At 36.6% G+C, this 17,786-nt stretch overlaps 2 protein-coding genes across 2 annotated transcripts in view; one reads left to right on the forward strand and one right to left on the reverse strand.

Moving 5' to 3' along the window:
• Positions 1-2,263, forward strand: part of LOC122074766 (chlorophyll a-b binding protein of LHCII type 1-like) — a 17,136-nt gene extending 14,873 nt beyond the window's left edge. The window contains exon 3 of the mRNA XM_042639729.1: positions 1,657-2,263. Coding sequence (XP_042495663.1) covers positions 1,657-2,058 — 402 coding nt within the window. The 3' untranslated portion in view covers positions 2,059-2,263. The remainder of the gene's footprint in view (positions 1-1,656) is intronic.
• Positions 2,264-2,901: 638 nt separating this feature from the next.
• LOC122074765 (probable starch synthase 4, chloroplastic/amyloplastic) lies at positions 2,902-16,607 on the reverse strand. The gene is made up of 16 exons (XM_042639727.1): positions 16,079-16,607; positions 14,306-14,540; positions 13,333-13,414; positions 12,109-13,207; positions 11,970-12,030; positions 10,521-10,643; positions 10,332-10,407; positions 10,075-10,259; positions 9,777-9,971; positions 9,617-9,688; positions 8,267-8,476; positions 5,667-5,792; positions 4,417-4,566; positions 4,133-4,194; positions 3,961-4,036; positions 2,902-3,570 (listed from the first exon to the last, which is right to left on the reverse strand). The coding sequence occupies exons 1-16, from the start codon at positions 16,216-16,218 to the stop codon at positions 3,391-3,393; spliced, it is 3,072 nt and encodes a 1,023-aa protein (XP_042495661.1). The 5' UTR covers positions 16,219-16,607; the 3' UTR covers positions 2,902-3,390.
• Positions 16,608-17,786: the final 1,179 nt, after the last annotated feature.

Consider the following 17,786-nt stretch of genomic DNA (forward strand, 5'->3'; position numbering starts at 1 on the left):
TCTCGTATTAAAACTTGATCCGCTCTCACATTATCCATCACAAATAACTAACAATCAAATATAAATTAGCCATTTAAAGAGTTTTTGTCATCAAAATCAGGGCTCCAATGTAGTAAACCTTAACTCCTTATACTTTTTAAGAAAAAAAAAAATGATGCATATTTTTCAATTACCAATGTCAAAGCTCATACCCTAATGCTCCATGATAATTTTCTTGCATCATTCTCTAAGTCTATAAGGGAAATATTCTTCTCACTCTCACAACGAAGGAGGCACTTGACTCAACCAAATGCATGAATTGGTACCTAAATTGAAATTGTTCTTGGAGTCAAAAGCCATAAAACTTTTGAAAAGCATTGAATGAGGTTCCCACTATTATAGGGTTTGAAAGGGATAAATGTACGCAACATTACCCTTTACTTCACAAAAAAAGTTATTTCTAAGTTTTAAACCTATAATTAACATGTTAAAATATGTAACTCAATCATTGTTCCACACGCTCGTCCACTATAGTCTTTTGTTTGTTTTTCTCACTATTTTCAAACCTTTGACATGAGGCACCCATTTAGATTAAAACTGGTTCAAATCCAATGGTATGAGCCCATTAGATATCTTCAGCATAAATTGACAATTGACCAACTGTGGAACGGTTCAATGAAATTTGGACCATGACAGTGGTGTTGATGGATTTGAATCCATCCTCCCTTCTCCCACCATTCAACAGCCACACACAGTGAAATCCATACTTGGAATTCTCAATGGGAATGCCTACAGAAATTATCTCAGCAACTGGTGGATTTGAGAGTGCCAACTGTCCTCAATACAAAAATCCCCAAAACCCAACTTCTCCAATGGGAAGAGGGATAGAGATCTTAACAAGATAAGGACTTCCTCACTCCTAGACCATCTTGTAGACCACGCATTTTTCCATGTGGCATCTTGTAGACCACGCATCATCTGTGGGCAGTGGACAGTGGACAGTGGACAGTGGACAGTGATTCATCACTCTGTATTCTAGTGATACATGGGGTAGGGTACCGTTTGCTTGACACACCCTATCAAGAATCTTCTACATAGTTTGAATCTTTTCATGACGAATCATATCATGCCACGTGTCCTTTTCGATCATAATATATCCATCTCTCACTCCTTGCTTACACCTCCACTACTATAAATATCAGCCAAGTAAGCCCATCTCTCCCACCCAGCAGTTTCCCATTCCTTTTTTGTTAAGGATTTTCCCAACTTCTATCATACAACATGGCTGCAGCTGCTTCCACAATGGCTCTCTCCTCTCCTTCTCTGGCCGGAAAGGCTGTGAAGGTAGGCAGATCTGCCTCTGAGCTTTTCGGTGAAGGGAGGATCACCATGAGAAAAGCCAAACCTATCTCATCCGGCAGTCCCTGGTACGGCCCTGACCGTGTCAAGTACTTGGGTCCCTTCTCTGGTGAGCCTCCATCCTACCTGACCGGAGAATTCCCCGGTGACTATGGCTGGGACACTGCCGGGCTATCTGCTGACCCCGAGACCTTCGCTAAGAACCGTGAGCTTGAGGTCATCCACAGTAGATGGGCTATGCTTGGAGCCCTTGGTTGTGTCTTTCCTGAGCTCCTTTCACGCAATGGAGTCAAGTTCGGTGAGGCCGTGTGGTTCAAGGCCGGTGCCCAAATCTTCTCTGAGGGTGGATTGGACTATTTGGGTAACCCCAGCTTGATTCATGCACAGAGCATTCTAGCCATCTGGGCTACACAGGTTATCTTGATGGGTGCTGTTGAAGGCTACCGTGTTGCAGGTGGACCTCTTGGTGAGGTCACTGACCCACTCTACCCAGGTGGTAGCTTTGACCCACTTGGGCTTGCCGATGATCCTGAGGCTTTTGCTGAGTTGAAGGTGAAGGAGCTCAAGAATGGTAGGTTGGCTATGTTCTCTATGTTTGGGTTCTATGTCCAGGCCATTGTTACTGGAAAGGGACCTTTGGAGAACCTGGCTGACCACCTTGCTGACCCTGTCAACAACAATGCTTGGGCTTATGCCACCAACTTCGTCCCCGGCAAGTGAGTGGATTGAGGAGGCACTCTTCCTTCAACAATTAGTGTGAGATTGTTTTGAAATAAGTTTGTGTTGATCATATAAATCAATGCAAACTAATGGAAATTATGTGAATTTTGTGTATTAGTGAACATTTTCTAATGTATTTTGCTTCATTTTCTATGTGAATTGCTTCAATAATCAAAGCTTCCCCCCCCCTCTTGTTATTTCTTCAGTAATCTCTTGATACCAGCCAGGTTGATGTCAATGTAAGCCCAACTTGGAGAACTTGATGTGCAACCCAAGGTATTCCCCTTGTTTTTATTGTCATTTATTTAACTTTAGATATAACACACAAGCAAGCATTTCAAGAGAGTGGAATCAGGATCTGGTTCGGTCCAGCATCAGATTGGAATCGGACTGGATCGGTGAAGAATAGGCCGAAATATGTCCTAGCCCTAGAAATCCATTATGTCACAGCCTTTTATTTTTTAAAAGAATTGGGGGAGTTGGTGTTGGGTGTGGGATCTGAAGCCAGTTATTGAATCAGGTTACTGATCACCCTATCTTAGCCAAACATGCTGATGAAAGAGGTTATCAATGCAGTTGTGAAACTTCTTATTGTTCCTTTTGTTTTCTGTACTGTTCAGTTGATATATAATAAACTCAAACAAAACCAATAACTGATAACAAGTGTAGTGGGTAATCTTTTAACAGAAAAAACGAAAAAAAGGAACGTAGTTCTGTAGGCATATTCTATTTTGCATCTTGCCTTTTGAGAGTTCAACCAATTCGCTCACAAGAACTGCCTATTAGTATAAAAAAAAATTCTGTAGTTGACTAATTTTGCAGGACATACACCTGAGCAGTTGATTAAGGAATCAAGAAACTTTGCAAATTTTTAGTTTTAACTTGTAATTTCTGTACACTTTCAAAATTCTTGCAAGGACAGAATTGAAGTATAATGAAGGCAAAATTTGCCTCCATCTCCTTGCACTCATGCAGAAGAACAAGATTTACATTTATACAATTGAGTCTATTCATCTATCAACAAAAGAATTACATGACTTGACTGTAGAATGTATCGAACTGGGAAGGTGAGGGTAAAATCACAACCCAGTTGTGTCTATATACAACTGAAACCACAAACTTCAGAACTCTTCGCCCTCCAGCATTAGGTATATTCTATAACAAATCATCTCATCCTGAATGACAGCCATGAAGGGAAAAAAGCTCTGGCAGATTCACAATTAAACCAATTTCCTCAGTTGGACAGGTGAGTGAGAATTGGGAAGATTGCTTTGGCTTAGACTGGTATCTACTGTTCAATAAGGAAAAGAAACCCATGCAAAAAAGAAAGGCTCAGGTGTGTGTTGTCTTTTCCCTGGCCTTGGTGATAGCCTTTGCATAAAGGTCTTCATACTGTGCGGCTGACAAGTTCCAACTAAAATCTGTTTTCATGTTCTTCTTAACAAGCTGCTGCCAACTCTCACTGTCATTCATGTAGTTGTCAAATGCACGATCCAAGGCACCATTTACTCCCTATAAGAGTTTAGAACAAGTGCATATCAGAATTCTGAGTGGACAGAAAATCATTTGGCTGCACATAGGGATTGGAATGCAAATGAAATATTTGATTCTGGTTTTGAATAAAATTTGAAACTATGAATCATCATCCAAATAGTCATCTCACGACAACACTGGAATATTGATAAAAATTGGAATGTGGCAGACATTTTAAGATCTGAAGGAACTCATTTCCATGTTTACAAATATTCAGGTAATAACTTCATTTCAGATAATGATACCATGAAACCCCAAACCATATCATGTTATTCCATACAGGAGCATTTGATAAATGAGATAAATGAGAAACATGGGTGCCAGAAAAGAAAGGAATGATATAAACTCTATTGTGGTCACCATTATTACCTGCTCATTAGGTGTCAAGAATGTAAACCCATTGCGGATTTGTAATGGAACTGAATCATCATCAAGATCAAAAACACTACAGCAAGAAACTTTATTGTAAGCAATCTCCATAGCAGAAACGATCTAACTTTTAGTAAAACATGAGATCAGAGTCAAGCAGTGAATAACGCACCTGTCATTTAAACCCCCAGTTTTTCGTACAACAGGTACAGAACCATACCTCATTGCTATCATCTGTAAATAATTGAAATGGAGCAAATGATAAACCGTTTTGCAGAGAAACCCAATTTGAGTTTTGAAGTGCATGCATGCACAGATAGGTGATGGACCACCCATCCCAGTGCTTCCATACTTCACAACCAGAAGGGCAGTCTCAAGAGGCACTATACGTAGTTTGAAAGAAACGGATTACCTATCTGTGCAGCATGGTTTCAAGTAAGAATGTGAGGATCATACCTGTGTAAGCCCACATGGCTCAAAGATTGAAGGAATGATGAACATGTCAGATGCAGCATAAATGGCATGTGACAGAGCCTCATCATACTTCAATATCAATCGAACATGAGGGTTGTTCTGAAACTGGTTCGCAATTCCCTCAAATTCCTTCTACAAAAGAAGATCATTGGCTAAATTAGGAAAAAATGGATATTCAAGACAAAGCCTACCAACGGAGAAATCAGAGAACACATGACTTTGATAAAACTTCAAATATACATCACATAAATGAAATACATAAAATGATATTCTTCACCAGATTTAAAGAATGAGTAAATTCACACACAAATTTTGGCGTTTGATGAATCCAACATATAAACATAGATGCTGATACCATTCATAATTCAATATATTTCAGTACAGGGATTATATATTTTGAAATTAACATTAACAGTGTGACATTATTCTCATTCAGGAAACATCAACTCAAAACTAAACTTTGCAAACTTTTGAAATATCATTAGGGTAATATCATATAAAATTCAATATATTTCAGTACAGAGAATATATTTTTGAAATTAAAACAGGATGTGAAATTATTCCTACTCAGTAAATATGTCTGACCATTTAACGCTATATATTATGTAACAAGATTTTTTTGCTACTTCTAATTAGTTAACTTTGGGGCTCTTGCTGCCAGTGTGAAGACGTGAAATTGAGTTTGAGGGCAGCCACTTCATGTAAAAATTTCTGAAAGATAGGAACAACTCCAGTCCAACCCTCTTGGCCCCTGTGAAAGGCAGGACTTGCACTTGTAATGACCCTCTTTTTAATTAATCAACTTGCAAATCAACATGGGTTTGTTACAATTTGCAGTAATAATTATTGCATCATTATGCCAACTGATTGAGCATCTTAGTTGTGTTTACCGAATATATATCATCCAGTATATATATATATATATGTAAATTCAATGAAGCCATATTTAGGGGTCAGCAATATATATATATATATATATATATCTAACACTGCATCTGCATCTGACTGTAAAGCACTCTGCAAAAACGAATTGATTTAACCCCTTTGGACAGTTTCTAAGGTAATATTAATCTTGATCTTCTAGATGATATCAATTTCAACCATGAGAAAAGAAAATTGAAGATGAATTGAAATTGAAGTTTCACAGCATCAATATCACATTACATTTTCCAAAGTGACACTCTTAATTGAGGCACACAATCGCTAAAGTGAAGTAAAGAAAAAAAGATTACTTGAATATGTGGCACGGGGCTCGAACCCAAGAGTACAAACTGCCCTCCAAGCTCCACTGTTCTATATATTGCATGCCTAATAAGATGTATACCTTTCTGTGGTACCAGTCTTGTTATGCAACCAACCTATTCCAAAACGATCCGGAGAACAAAATAAGGATATATCGAATGACACAGTGGAATAAATGAATTCATTTATGATTAAGCATGTGAATCTAGTATCTGGATAAAAAGTGCATTAATTCACATCCAATTTTCATCAACACCATCAAATTTCGATGTTAGCTTGTTAAAAAGTTTACATGACCATCCTCATTATGATATTATGCACTGAATTTGTCACTTTCCAAGAAAAAATTATTAACTTAAGTGGGGATTGATGCAGACACCAGAAGAAGGGATTTATAAGGAATTGGATTACAGAGATATGGTTTTAAAGATATGGTTTTAAAGATAATAGGTTGGTTTTAAAGATGAGGTTCTTGAGATTAGAAGTGAGACGTTAAAAAATTTAGGCAATTCTGTTCTTCGAGTTGGTAACAGTGACAAAATCAGATATGACAACTAGAATCAATGAAGAAGATGAAAGAAGAGATCAACTAGGAGATCCAATGAAAGAAGAAGAGAACCAAAAGGGAGCTTGACTAGGGAGAAGAAGGCTAACGGTTGGGAATCAAATCACCTTTACGGTCAGCCAGAGGTAAAATATGAACAAATCATCGCTGTAGGCCAGAAGTATTTAACAGCATCAGTAATAGCAAAACAAAGAGAAGAGCAGCAGAAGAAGATGAATAAATCACCACTGTGGACCAGTAACCTGAAATCTTCAACTAGAAAAACTGTAGGCAGATAATAAGGAGACATCTTCAACAAGAAGAACTTCAGGAAGGAAAATAAGAACTCTTCAATAAGAAGAAATCCAAAATAACAAATCTTCAACAAGAAAATAGATAAATAATTTCCAACAAGGAGATAGGAAAATAATCTCTAATAAGGAGACAGATAAATAATCTTATGGAGATAGACAAATAATCTCCAATAAGGAGACAGGAAAATAATCTTCTAAAAGAAGACGGGCAAATAAGACAGACAAATAAGTATTCTTCATAACCCCCAGCATCACTATTCTGCCCCTCACGTGTAGCACCACATGTGAACGAGCACAAGGAAAACATGGCCACTCTAGTTATCATATTGCAGCAGTATCAATCTGAGCAAAGATATCTTCAAAAATACTGTAGACAACAATCTGAACATGTTGCTGCTGGACAGACCATAATCACCTCAATTATAGGCCCCAAGGAAGATTTCTCTAAATCGCAGAGTCCAGTTTTAGAGATTAATAAACAAACTCAGCCAAGAGTCCAGAGGAAGCTTTGGATCCTCCATCTATAACAGACAGAGAGTAAAAAAAATCCAGAAACAATAGAAAATAGAGATGTAGCTGCAGATCACAATGTGCAACCTTAGTAGAGGTAATCCCAAATAGAGTAGAATCATACGACCGTGAGATGACCAGAATAGGAGGAAATAAATAACTCTGAATCCAACACTAGTATCCTCTTCAAATTATGGTCAAGAGTGCCTTTACAATGGTAGAAAATATCCCCAGAGTTTGATGAAGATCCAACGGACAGATAGGAAGTTGAGTACAAAAAATAGATTCTAAGTAATAAGCTAATCAGATTAGGCTATAATCCTACTCAAGTTCTACTTTTAGGGGGTATAAACTATGTTGAAAATTCCATAAAGATCCAATGACCAGATCTGCTGATGTGGAGAAGTCCTAATGACACTAGGATTAGTCAAACCCCAATCCAATGCTGGTATATCTTCATTACTACATCACTAAGTTCCCTTAAAAATAGGAACTTGGAGGAAATCACAATCCAGAGTACGAGCAAAAACTAAAATAATCGAAGGCCAAAACTAGTCCATCGTGCAGAGTCTAGAGACCCACCTAAATGACTAAAAATAAATCTCATAGTGATAAAACTACCACTGAAGAACACACTTCTGAGAGATTTTAAATAACTCTCAAGCAAAGACTCTTGACCGACCAACTACTTCAGATATGCATCATATATTACACTATCTTATGAATCCAAGAAAAATATAAAGTGAGAAGTCAAAGACGGTGTCAGATTTCTCTTTCACTTGGCATTTCCAAAAGCAAAAAAAAAATCTATAGCTTTTACATAATTAGTGATACATATTTCATCATAAGATTAGCATTATTTATTTTATCCATTTATCAAATTCACACTCCACAATTCTGCACCTATGTTTTTACACAATAAACTGCATATTAGCTCCTAAACTCCAACTAAGAACAGAGCTCTCATGCACAAAACTCACTAAAGGAAACTATGTTCGCTTGGTACATCATAGAATATACAAGTTTCAGAGTTTTAAAAAATATTTGACCAAAGAAAACATGTAATAAGAAAGCCAGGTGGGGATTATCAGATACAAACTTGAATAAGAAATTGCTAAAATAATTGGAATAATGGAACAATGTAATATGAAGATATCTTGCATCAGATAAGTAGGTCAACTAGGGTACACGATAAATTCATAGGTTTCAAGTTTTATAATACCAGTGGCTGTCTAGCTTCAGCATAGGACAATTTTAGATGCTTTCTTAAAGCTTCTTTATTTTCAGCTTTCCTTTGAAGATCATCAGCACCATACTGAACTTTAAGAAAAGTATCAGTCCTAGGATCCCAAGTATCAGTATCAATCCCATTAAGAATTCCAATGAACTTTCTCGATTGAGTATTTAAAGTAGCATGGAGACCATGTCCTCCCTGTAAGGGGGTGGGGGGGAAGAGATGATCAGAAAGCAAGTAGAAAAAGCAAAATTTATTCTACAAGTGGTAATAATAAATCAATCCAATATACTAAATTGATGAACAGAAAGCAACACATCATCATCCTGTTACAAGATGATGGAAGAAAATATGATACTCCACACATTTTTTTCAGGGTTTGGCCTGCAATGATATGAGGTAGTGAATCATATCCAGTACTCATGATTCTGTCATTTCTGCAAAGGGTCCATTTAGAAAGTCTTTCCTACATAGCCCTGAAAATATGCCACATGGCTTATCAGATGGTGCCCGAATTTTGCAGACGGTAAACCCCTACTTCACCTGTCAATTTTCATCCAAACAGAGTTTGCCAATTGGCAAAACAGAGCTTTGAAAATCCAGTACTACAGGTGTGCATGGGGATATACACAGGGATGCATGGACATACATAGGAGGGTATTTGATTGAATTTAAGTATGAATTTTGACATGTGGCTAATTCATATAATGTCCTCTCTATCCAATGGTCATAGTCATCTGTCCGCATGGCTCAAAACGGTGTACCATTAGGAAGCCCTTCCAAAAAGGCCCGTGCAAAGGAAACCTTCCCTCTTTATAATACAGTTAAAAGAAAAAAAAATCATATGTACATAATTACAACAATAATTACTCTTATACCAGCATAAACACAAAGAAAATATTTGTTCTGTGACAATCATTTGAGGTTTTCACTTCTTGTTATCAGCTACTGCTTCTGGTCTGTCAGCGATGTATGAAACAAAATTTTGAGGTTCCTGTGAATGGTGATATTCAGCATGTTTGTGCATAACACATTCACCTCTCTTCATGGCAAGGTTAAACATATCAATGTGCCCTACAATATGGTCCAAAAAAATATATGCTTTTAAGCCCTACCAAGACAATACCAAGTTACCAACAGGGAAACCAAAATTTATTCGGTGTCAAAAATTATCAGAAGAATCAGTCATATATGTACCAAAAACACTCTCACGTCAAAAATAGCCTTTTATCTATAGCATGATCCATAAGCAAATCAAATGCTTAAAGAAGTAAATAAGCAATCATATAGAACAGTAGCATAAGTAATAAAAGTGTATCACCTGCAAATAATTCTTACCTCAGCAGTCCGCACCTCCTGTGCGTAGGTGGGTGATACTGTTGTCACAATATTAGAGAACACGATGGCACCCTGAAAGTGGATTACATGTAAGAGAGAGAACTAAAGAAATAAATGTTTCCACTGCACTCAACTACAATGAATTGCTGAAAGCCATTACCTTGACAGCATTGACTCTGTCCTGGGATGAGCTATCCTGCATCCTATCTGGTCTGTTTATCCGGTGAACATCAAGGCCACAGGATGCTAACTCTGAAGCAGATGCTGTCCCTTGATACTCAAAATTGTGGCACGTAAAGCATATTCTAGCTGAGTCAAGACCTTTGTGAAAATATAAGTCCCAATAAAGTGGTGCCTGAAAAAGAAACATCTGATCATCATTTGGAACATCCAGGATAAAAAGAAAAAGTTACAAACACATTATCTATGATTGAGATCTGAATCTCGCTTGTCCATACAACAAAAGCTGTCTGCCAATCATGGCAGTGGATTATGTCTGGCTTCTTGCCAGCTTGAAGGAGCAACTCAAGTGCTGCACGGCTGAAGAAAGAAAAACGTTTGAAATCATCATGCTCCCCATAAAAGTTGCCCCTCCAGAAAAACTTGGCTGGATGAAGGGGCTCAATGAAGTAGACAGGCAAACCTGCAAATAACAGAACTCGAGTCAGCATTTTTTCGACTTTAATTTCTGATATATCAAACATTTTTTCTTAACCTTCAACTGTTCCAACCCAGACTTTATTCTTGAATAGCTGGCCATCAAAATGTGACTCCAATGCTACGTCTAAGGCCTGCATGAACATTAAGCTGAGAAAAATAAGTGCTCACAAATTCACACCCCTTCATACATATTATAAAAGCACCTTTCGATAAATCCCTAAGCTTCATTAAACAATTATCATACCCTCAAGTCACCAATACGATCATATTGCATGCAATCATACTTTGGAAGAATAATTTCCACAAGATGTCCTTTATTCTGCAGAGCTTTACTTAGACCAGCAACAACGTCTCCCAAGCCACCAACCTTTGAAGCACTCCAGTAATTTATTAGGATGTAAATGTAGAAACCAAATGTATCACAGTATCATAATAAATATATCCTACTCAACAAAAAAGGGTGAAATTAAATATGTAGTCCTAGAAAATAGCATGTTATATTATAAAGAAAAAAGATGATTTCATCAAGAGCAAAAGCAAGGTCGGCATCTAATAGAAAAAATGGATGCAAAGTAATAACTCAGCTTATTATCTATCTTTCTTGTCCATAAGAAGAAAAAAAAAATACAGTTTGATGTGAATCCTTCAATATGACGAGCACATAACTTTTATCCATGAAAAATCTCAGTATGGAGCATTCCCAACCAGATGGCTGTGTGATGTATCTCGATCAGCCAAAAGTGAACCAAATAATCTCTCCAGTCAATTGCATTCCATTGGCATAATTCACGAGAAGACTAAATTATGGCCAAGGAATGCAATTGACCCAACTCCATTAATGATGTGTCACATGGGGATACTTGAGACAATCTCACAGTGCATTATGTTCTATTTAAAGTGTTAAATGTTTCTCTACCCACTTTTCTTATCAAATATATAAACTGCAGATTATCACCCCCAAAAAAAAGGAGGAAATTTGTTTCCATCCTGATCTATTTTGAAAACTTATCTACTAAATTCGGTTGGAAACCCATCACTGTTTGACCAGATTACATCTCTCAGAGATTTTCCTATTCACATCTTCCTTCAGACCAATTACATCCCCCATGTAGAGTTCTAAAAATATTATTTGCAGAAGTGCCTCTGTCATACTCGTTCATATATTCATGTGAAAGAAAGTTATGGCAAGACAAAATCTGGAGAAGAATATGGCCCAATTGGAATGGATCATCAGCTACACAGTTCTTTCTACTTCTTCTACATAGAGAAATCATGCAGTCATGTGCCAAATTACTAAAAAAATATTAAAAGGAAGTAAAAAAAAAAAAAAAAAAAAATTGAAGGAAAATTTCCTTTGCTTCGGACAGAAACCTTCCACCATCAGTTTCATACCTCAATTCATAATTTATCACTAGTAGATTGGTTGCATTATGAATTCTCCTTGGTTTTTTATGACTGTTATCTAATTTGTCCTTGCCATATATACAAAATACTATGATCAGTCTCAGAACTCTTTTTACCTTTCATTTAAAATTGGAAAATTCCAATAAATGACAGTTCTTAGATGATGTTCTTAGCTCATGAGAAGAATTAAAAAGAAAATTTTAAGGAAAAAATGAGTAACGTAAAACTAATCATTTATGAACATCCAAAATATTTATATTCAAGAGAATGCTAGAATATCTAAACTTACTTTTGCAATTGGTGCCATTTCTGCTGCAATATGGATGATATGCAATACAGGGCTATATGACCTAAAATATAAACAGGTTAAATACCCAAAATTCACTTCTAAGAAGCAAAAAATGAAAAATAAATAAAATAAAAGGTACCGTATTGATGTCAGTCTGAGAAATGTAGACCGAGTTTCAAGCTCACTTTTGTCTTTGCATGCCAAGTATGCGTCACATATACGTCCATCTCTCTTCCATGCCATTTCTCTTAAAAGACTTGCATCACTGGATGATATTTTCTTCTCAAGCAACAAACCATCTATAATGAGTAACAGCCGACTCCAAAATTCCCATGGCATATCATCCACAGGTCCATCTTCTGCCTTTTTCTTGCTTTCTTCTTGTATACTATTCAATGTATCTTGGAATTCCTTCACTGATTGTTGGTATAACTCAATATTAGAATGTATTTTCTGGTCAGACCTTTCAACGAGCTCTTCCAAAAGTCTAAATTTCTGTTGCATAAGCCCATCATGTTTATTATCTGATGATGTTTGAAATGCATGTGTTTCTTGTAGGGATTCTTCCAACCTATCAACCTTCTTTCGGAGCTCATGATTTTCCTGTAATGCTGAAATTGCTTGATCTGCTTGTTCAGTTGACCTATAGAGCAATCCCTGCAAACTTTCTATCTTCTCCCGTAGGTCCATACATTCAAATTGCAAATAAGAAAGTTTTGAAACATCTGCCTGAGCAGCCACAAGTTTAGACTCCAAGTCCTTCAAAGCAGCCTCTGAAGAAGAGCGCTCTTTCTCCAGCAACAATAGACGCTCATCTGCTTCCATGATATTATTTAGTTCTGCCTTAAGCTCTTGTATACCCTCCTTCAGGGACACATTCTCCGTCCTTAATGAACGAAGCTCCTTGCTGATAGATTGAACCTCACTTAGAGAATAAAGACTATTATCATGTGATAAAGGAGCTCTTTCCTTCAAAAATTGGTCCCAGTCCTCATATACATCTTGGCCACTTTCCTCAGCTTCTCTTCTTCCTGTGATATTATTCTTCAACTTCTCTAACTGATCTTCAAGGACTTCCACAGGTATTTTTTCTGTAGATGCAACTTTAATCCTTGCATCATCATCTGCCAACCTCATCTCTAAGATGCTGATCTCTCCTTTCAAAGCCTCCTTCTCACTGAGAATATTTTCAAGATCTTCAAGCGCACGAACCCGAGCTTGGTTCAGAAGCAAGATATCTAATGAACATTCAGGGGGAGGGGGAATCATGTTCCTCAATGAGATAACATTAGAAATACAAAGGATCTATGGTAGAAAATCACAGCAAAGAAGTCATTATAAGTAAACAATGAAATTTGCGTACTTTTTTCAGCATTCCTTATCATGCCTATCAAATCCTCAAGCCTAACATTTGATAGCTTCCCTCCACCATCACCATTTTCTGTCTGTTGGAAACAAAAACCCAGTTCGTATTATAGAAATCATATTCGTAGGTAAAAGAGAGAAGGAACAGATTGACTGACAAGGCACAATCAAATGGCAGTTATGAGGTAACTAGCGGGAAATTGAATGCCATAAAACACAGATCTCTAGAGAAACATCCAACAATTTAGAAATAGTATAAGGTGATTTTTAAGAATCTGATGAAGTCCAAGACTAAATCAACACAAAGTGCTTACGAATTTTCATAAATCTTTCATTATGTGAACACACAGCACTTAAAGCTGAATTTCGCAACCTAAGAACATGGTAAGTTTTATGGTGAGAAAGGTTAAATCATGAGCAATGAATATAGCATCCAGCACTCCAGATGAAGGGAAAAGCCTAAAGGGGGTGCAGGGATGATGTAATGGATCTGCATGTATTCTTTTTTAATGGGACAGTAAGTGTTTAGTATGAGAAGAAGTCCTATCATGCATATGTGATAACTTCCAGTGTTTTAGCATGAAAACAGTTGAGAAACAAAAAACAGAAAATGCAAGCCTAATGTACACTAACGTACAGTTAACATGAAACATTCATTTCTATCCTTCATCAAAGCATATCACTGACATTAGCCACCCAAGTCAAGTTGCTTTCCCAGATTTTCCATTCAATCAATTGAATTTCAAATGCATCGCTTTTTCTTACAAAAGATGTTTTGGGGACCATTGAGAGCCACTCACATCACATCGAGGTAATATCTAGAATTCACTATAAGCTCCCTTATTGACCAGACTGCTCTATAAGCTCACTTATGTCCGAGAAACAAATTCAAATAATCAATAAAGTTACCAAAACAACAGAACACAAATCTTTATAGATCTGGAAATAGGCATCTGGTCAGAGAAGAATACCGTAGATTTTTCATCGACAGGAACTGAACTGTCAAAAGTTGTCTCAGTATTTTTAGCAGTAAAACCATTATCAACTTCAGTACTGGTTGATGTGGTTTCCTCAGGCGAACTTGTGATCGTATCTGGAATAGCACATTGAACTTCACTGTATTCATCATCACTTGTCTGGAATTTCTCATCCAGTGGAGGTGGTTCATGCGAGAATTTTATTGCCTGCTGTCTGTTACGTTGGGAACTGAACAAATCACAATATATTGTCAATTTCAATGACAAACCATTTGAGAGAGTTACAGTAATTACATGGTGGTAGAAGAATTTCAAGCAAGATAACAAAAGAATGAAGATTACTATCGTAGTTTATAAGATGCTTTCTATAACAAAGAAGGATATCAGAAGTTTGACTTCATGTGGCTTCCACAAATCACATTTCAGCATAGACACGAACCTCGGTATTTTAACATGAGTCTTACCTTAAAGTTAATTTACATCCACCAATTGAATGGTTGCTTTATCACTTTATGCTCAAGAAATCAGAGTCAACTACATCCAGCAGAACCAAAACTCAACCATTGCTATCAGGTGCAGTTTCTTTTATTTAATAGATGCACTATTAGAAAATACTTAAAATTATAAAGAAAACTACTAAAAAAAAAAGGGGGGGGGGGGGGGAAGTGAAAAAAAAAGCTTTAGGGTGATTCTCCATGACTCCATGTTTTGTAGCCCACAAAGAGCAACTGTGCAACATTATTTTCTGCCACTTTAAGTTATTAGAGGTTTCAGACTTGCAAATTAGATTTGCTCACTTGAAAGTTCCATATTAGTTAAGAAGATACTACAGATCAGGAGTGCAATCTCAAAAGATATTACATTCTTCATTCAAATTTTCTACAATATGAAAGGACATCTATATAGTTCATTAGAGAGAACATCGGGGACTTTTCTTTTGTAGTTCTGAGACCTTTTCCTTCTTCCAATTTCAAATTGCCAATGGTCTCTATAAGCTCTGACTAGCATAAAAGAAATCAAAGATTCTTATCAAAAGGAGAAAAATAAAATTCGGGATTGACAAGAACACGAAAAAGTTCACACAGATGTCTATATAATATTTCAACACTTCTTCAATAACTCACACCAACTAAAACAAGAAGAAAGATTCCAGACTCAAGAGTTCACTTAAATTCTAGATTAAAGGGGGTAAGGAAATCATATCTTGCATGAGACCGAAAGAAAACCCTATCATGAACCAATTAAGTTTCAATCAAGAAATTTCTGAAATATGCTCTAAGAATAGACTTGTTCCGTGGATAGCATTATCGACTAAACAATCTGAGTTAAACCCAAACCAGGAAAGAACAAAACAATAAAAAGAACAAGAAATATAGAAGGATTCAACGCTAAGTCAACCGTCGATGAAATGGAAACAGAGAAAACGGAATCAAGAACAGTAACACGAATGAAAGAAGAAGAAGCAACCATCACAAAGAAAAGAAAAAAAAAACAAATAATTAAATAAGACCCGCGAATTTCAAGAAATAAACTAGAAGTGATAAGAGTAATTATCAAATAAGAACAAAATAGCCCATGTCACAGCTCGAAATAGGATTCCAAACCCAGAAATGAACAAAACCGCAATTTCAAACACAAGTGAAGAACAGAAGAATCTGATGAACACAGCACTTAGCGTCCAATGGATCAAAACCGAAAAGGGAAGTAAAATGAGAGATAACTTGTAAACTAAACTAAGAAATCAAAAAGAAGTAAGAACCCAAGAACCTGAAGATCCTCTGACGATTCTTGAAGGAGAAGGGCAGAAATCGAGCAGGAGTTACAGGCAGCCGCAGATTGGAGTGATTAGAAGAACTAAATCCACGCCAGCCATGTCCAACGTAAAGGGCTGATAGCTTCGTCGCCATGAAACCTCTTTAGAGAAACAGAGAGAGAGAGAGAGAGAGAGAGAGAGAGAGACTGATCGAGAGAGAAAGGAAACAGAGAAAGAAAGAAAGAAAGAAAACGGTTTCAGTTTCTTCACCAAAACGGCCACTGCATGCGTAAGCGTAAAATGAGTCTTTTTATAACTGTGACTTGTCTGAGAAAACGAAAACGAAATCAAGAAATCCAAAGAAAATGGATAGTGGGACCTTGACTTGAAATAGTTGGATTCAATCTTTTTCATCAAAAGGGTCAAATCGTAAACTGAGATTATCAATACCCAGTTGAAAAAAAGTCCAATCCAACAGTTTTTGACAGTTAATTTGTCAGAACCCAGATTTTTTTTCCCCCCTCAAAGATCAGTATTGATGGAGAAAACTGAACCAAGAAAATGAAAAAAAACTAAGAAAAATCTGTCTCTTTTTCCCAAGCAAGAAATTCACTTAAATTGAAAGATTCTAATGTGCAAACATTAAATGCTAATTTAATAATAATACTTATATTAGGATTTAAGACGGAGAACTTTCCTGGGGCAGTAGTTAAGGAATCTTTTGAGGCATAAAGATGCTTCACATGCACTCAAATTCTCAAAAAGGGCTCGAAATTTAATAAATTCACATCTTCCTTTTTATTTATTTATTTTTTTTCATATTTTTCCAGTGCCTCCCCAGTAAGTGTAACAATTTTAAACCAAAATCGAATATCGAATTTGAAATCGAGTCGAATTAATCGGATTGAACCGAACCAAATTAAATCGGTTCAAATTTAGTTTGAGTATGTGAGTATGGACCTCAGTTCGGCTCCATTTCGGTTTAGGGTGTAAAACCATCGGTTCAAATCAAAATCGAAACCGAATTACTCTTAAAACAAAAAAAATGAAAAAACCCTAGTAGAGTTAAGAGGGATTTTTTAGGTGGTAAGTGTTTTTTACAATTTATCATCACATATTTAGATGTTAAGATAATTTTGGAATTAGCAATGGCCATAAGGCCCATTACTTGAGTCTATTATGGCCTTTGGTCCATCAAAGTCATAGTCCAAAAATGGTTTTCATAACCGAATTAAAACTGAAGTACAAAATCGAATTGAAAATGCATATCATAACCAAATTAAAACTGAAACTAAATCAAGCCGAATTAAATCGATTTGAGTATTTAAATACAAAATTGAGTCGGTTCTTGGTTCCATTCTGATCCATCTTATCATTATTCAAAACCGAATCAAAACCGAACCAATTGACATCCTTACTCTAGAGTCCAGCACTCCAGCTCCAGCTCCAGCTCCAGCTCCGGCCCTTATCTTATTTTATTTTATTTTATTTTGAAACGAAGGAAAGCAACTATGCCCTTAATAAATTGACATCTTTTTTTTTTCTTTTTTTTTTTCTTTTTTGTGGGCGCGGGGGGTGGGTAACATTCCTTTAGTTTCTTACCTCATCTATTCTATCCTTAGATTACAAGTCAAACGTTGCTAAGGTGTACGGTAGACTTGTAACTATACAAGTGGTAGCTTTGGTGGCATCCCCAAAACACTTGGGACCTGTTGTGGGTGC

The sequence above is a fragment of the Macadamia integrifolia genome, chromosome 3, assembly GCF_013358625.1.
Source record: "Macadamia integrifolia cultivar HAES 741 chromosome 3, SCU_Mint_v3, whole genome shotgun sequence".
Taxonomy (NCBI): domain Eukaryota; kingdom Viridiplantae; phylum Streptophyta; class Magnoliopsida; order Proteales; family Proteaceae; genus Macadamia; species Macadamia integrifolia.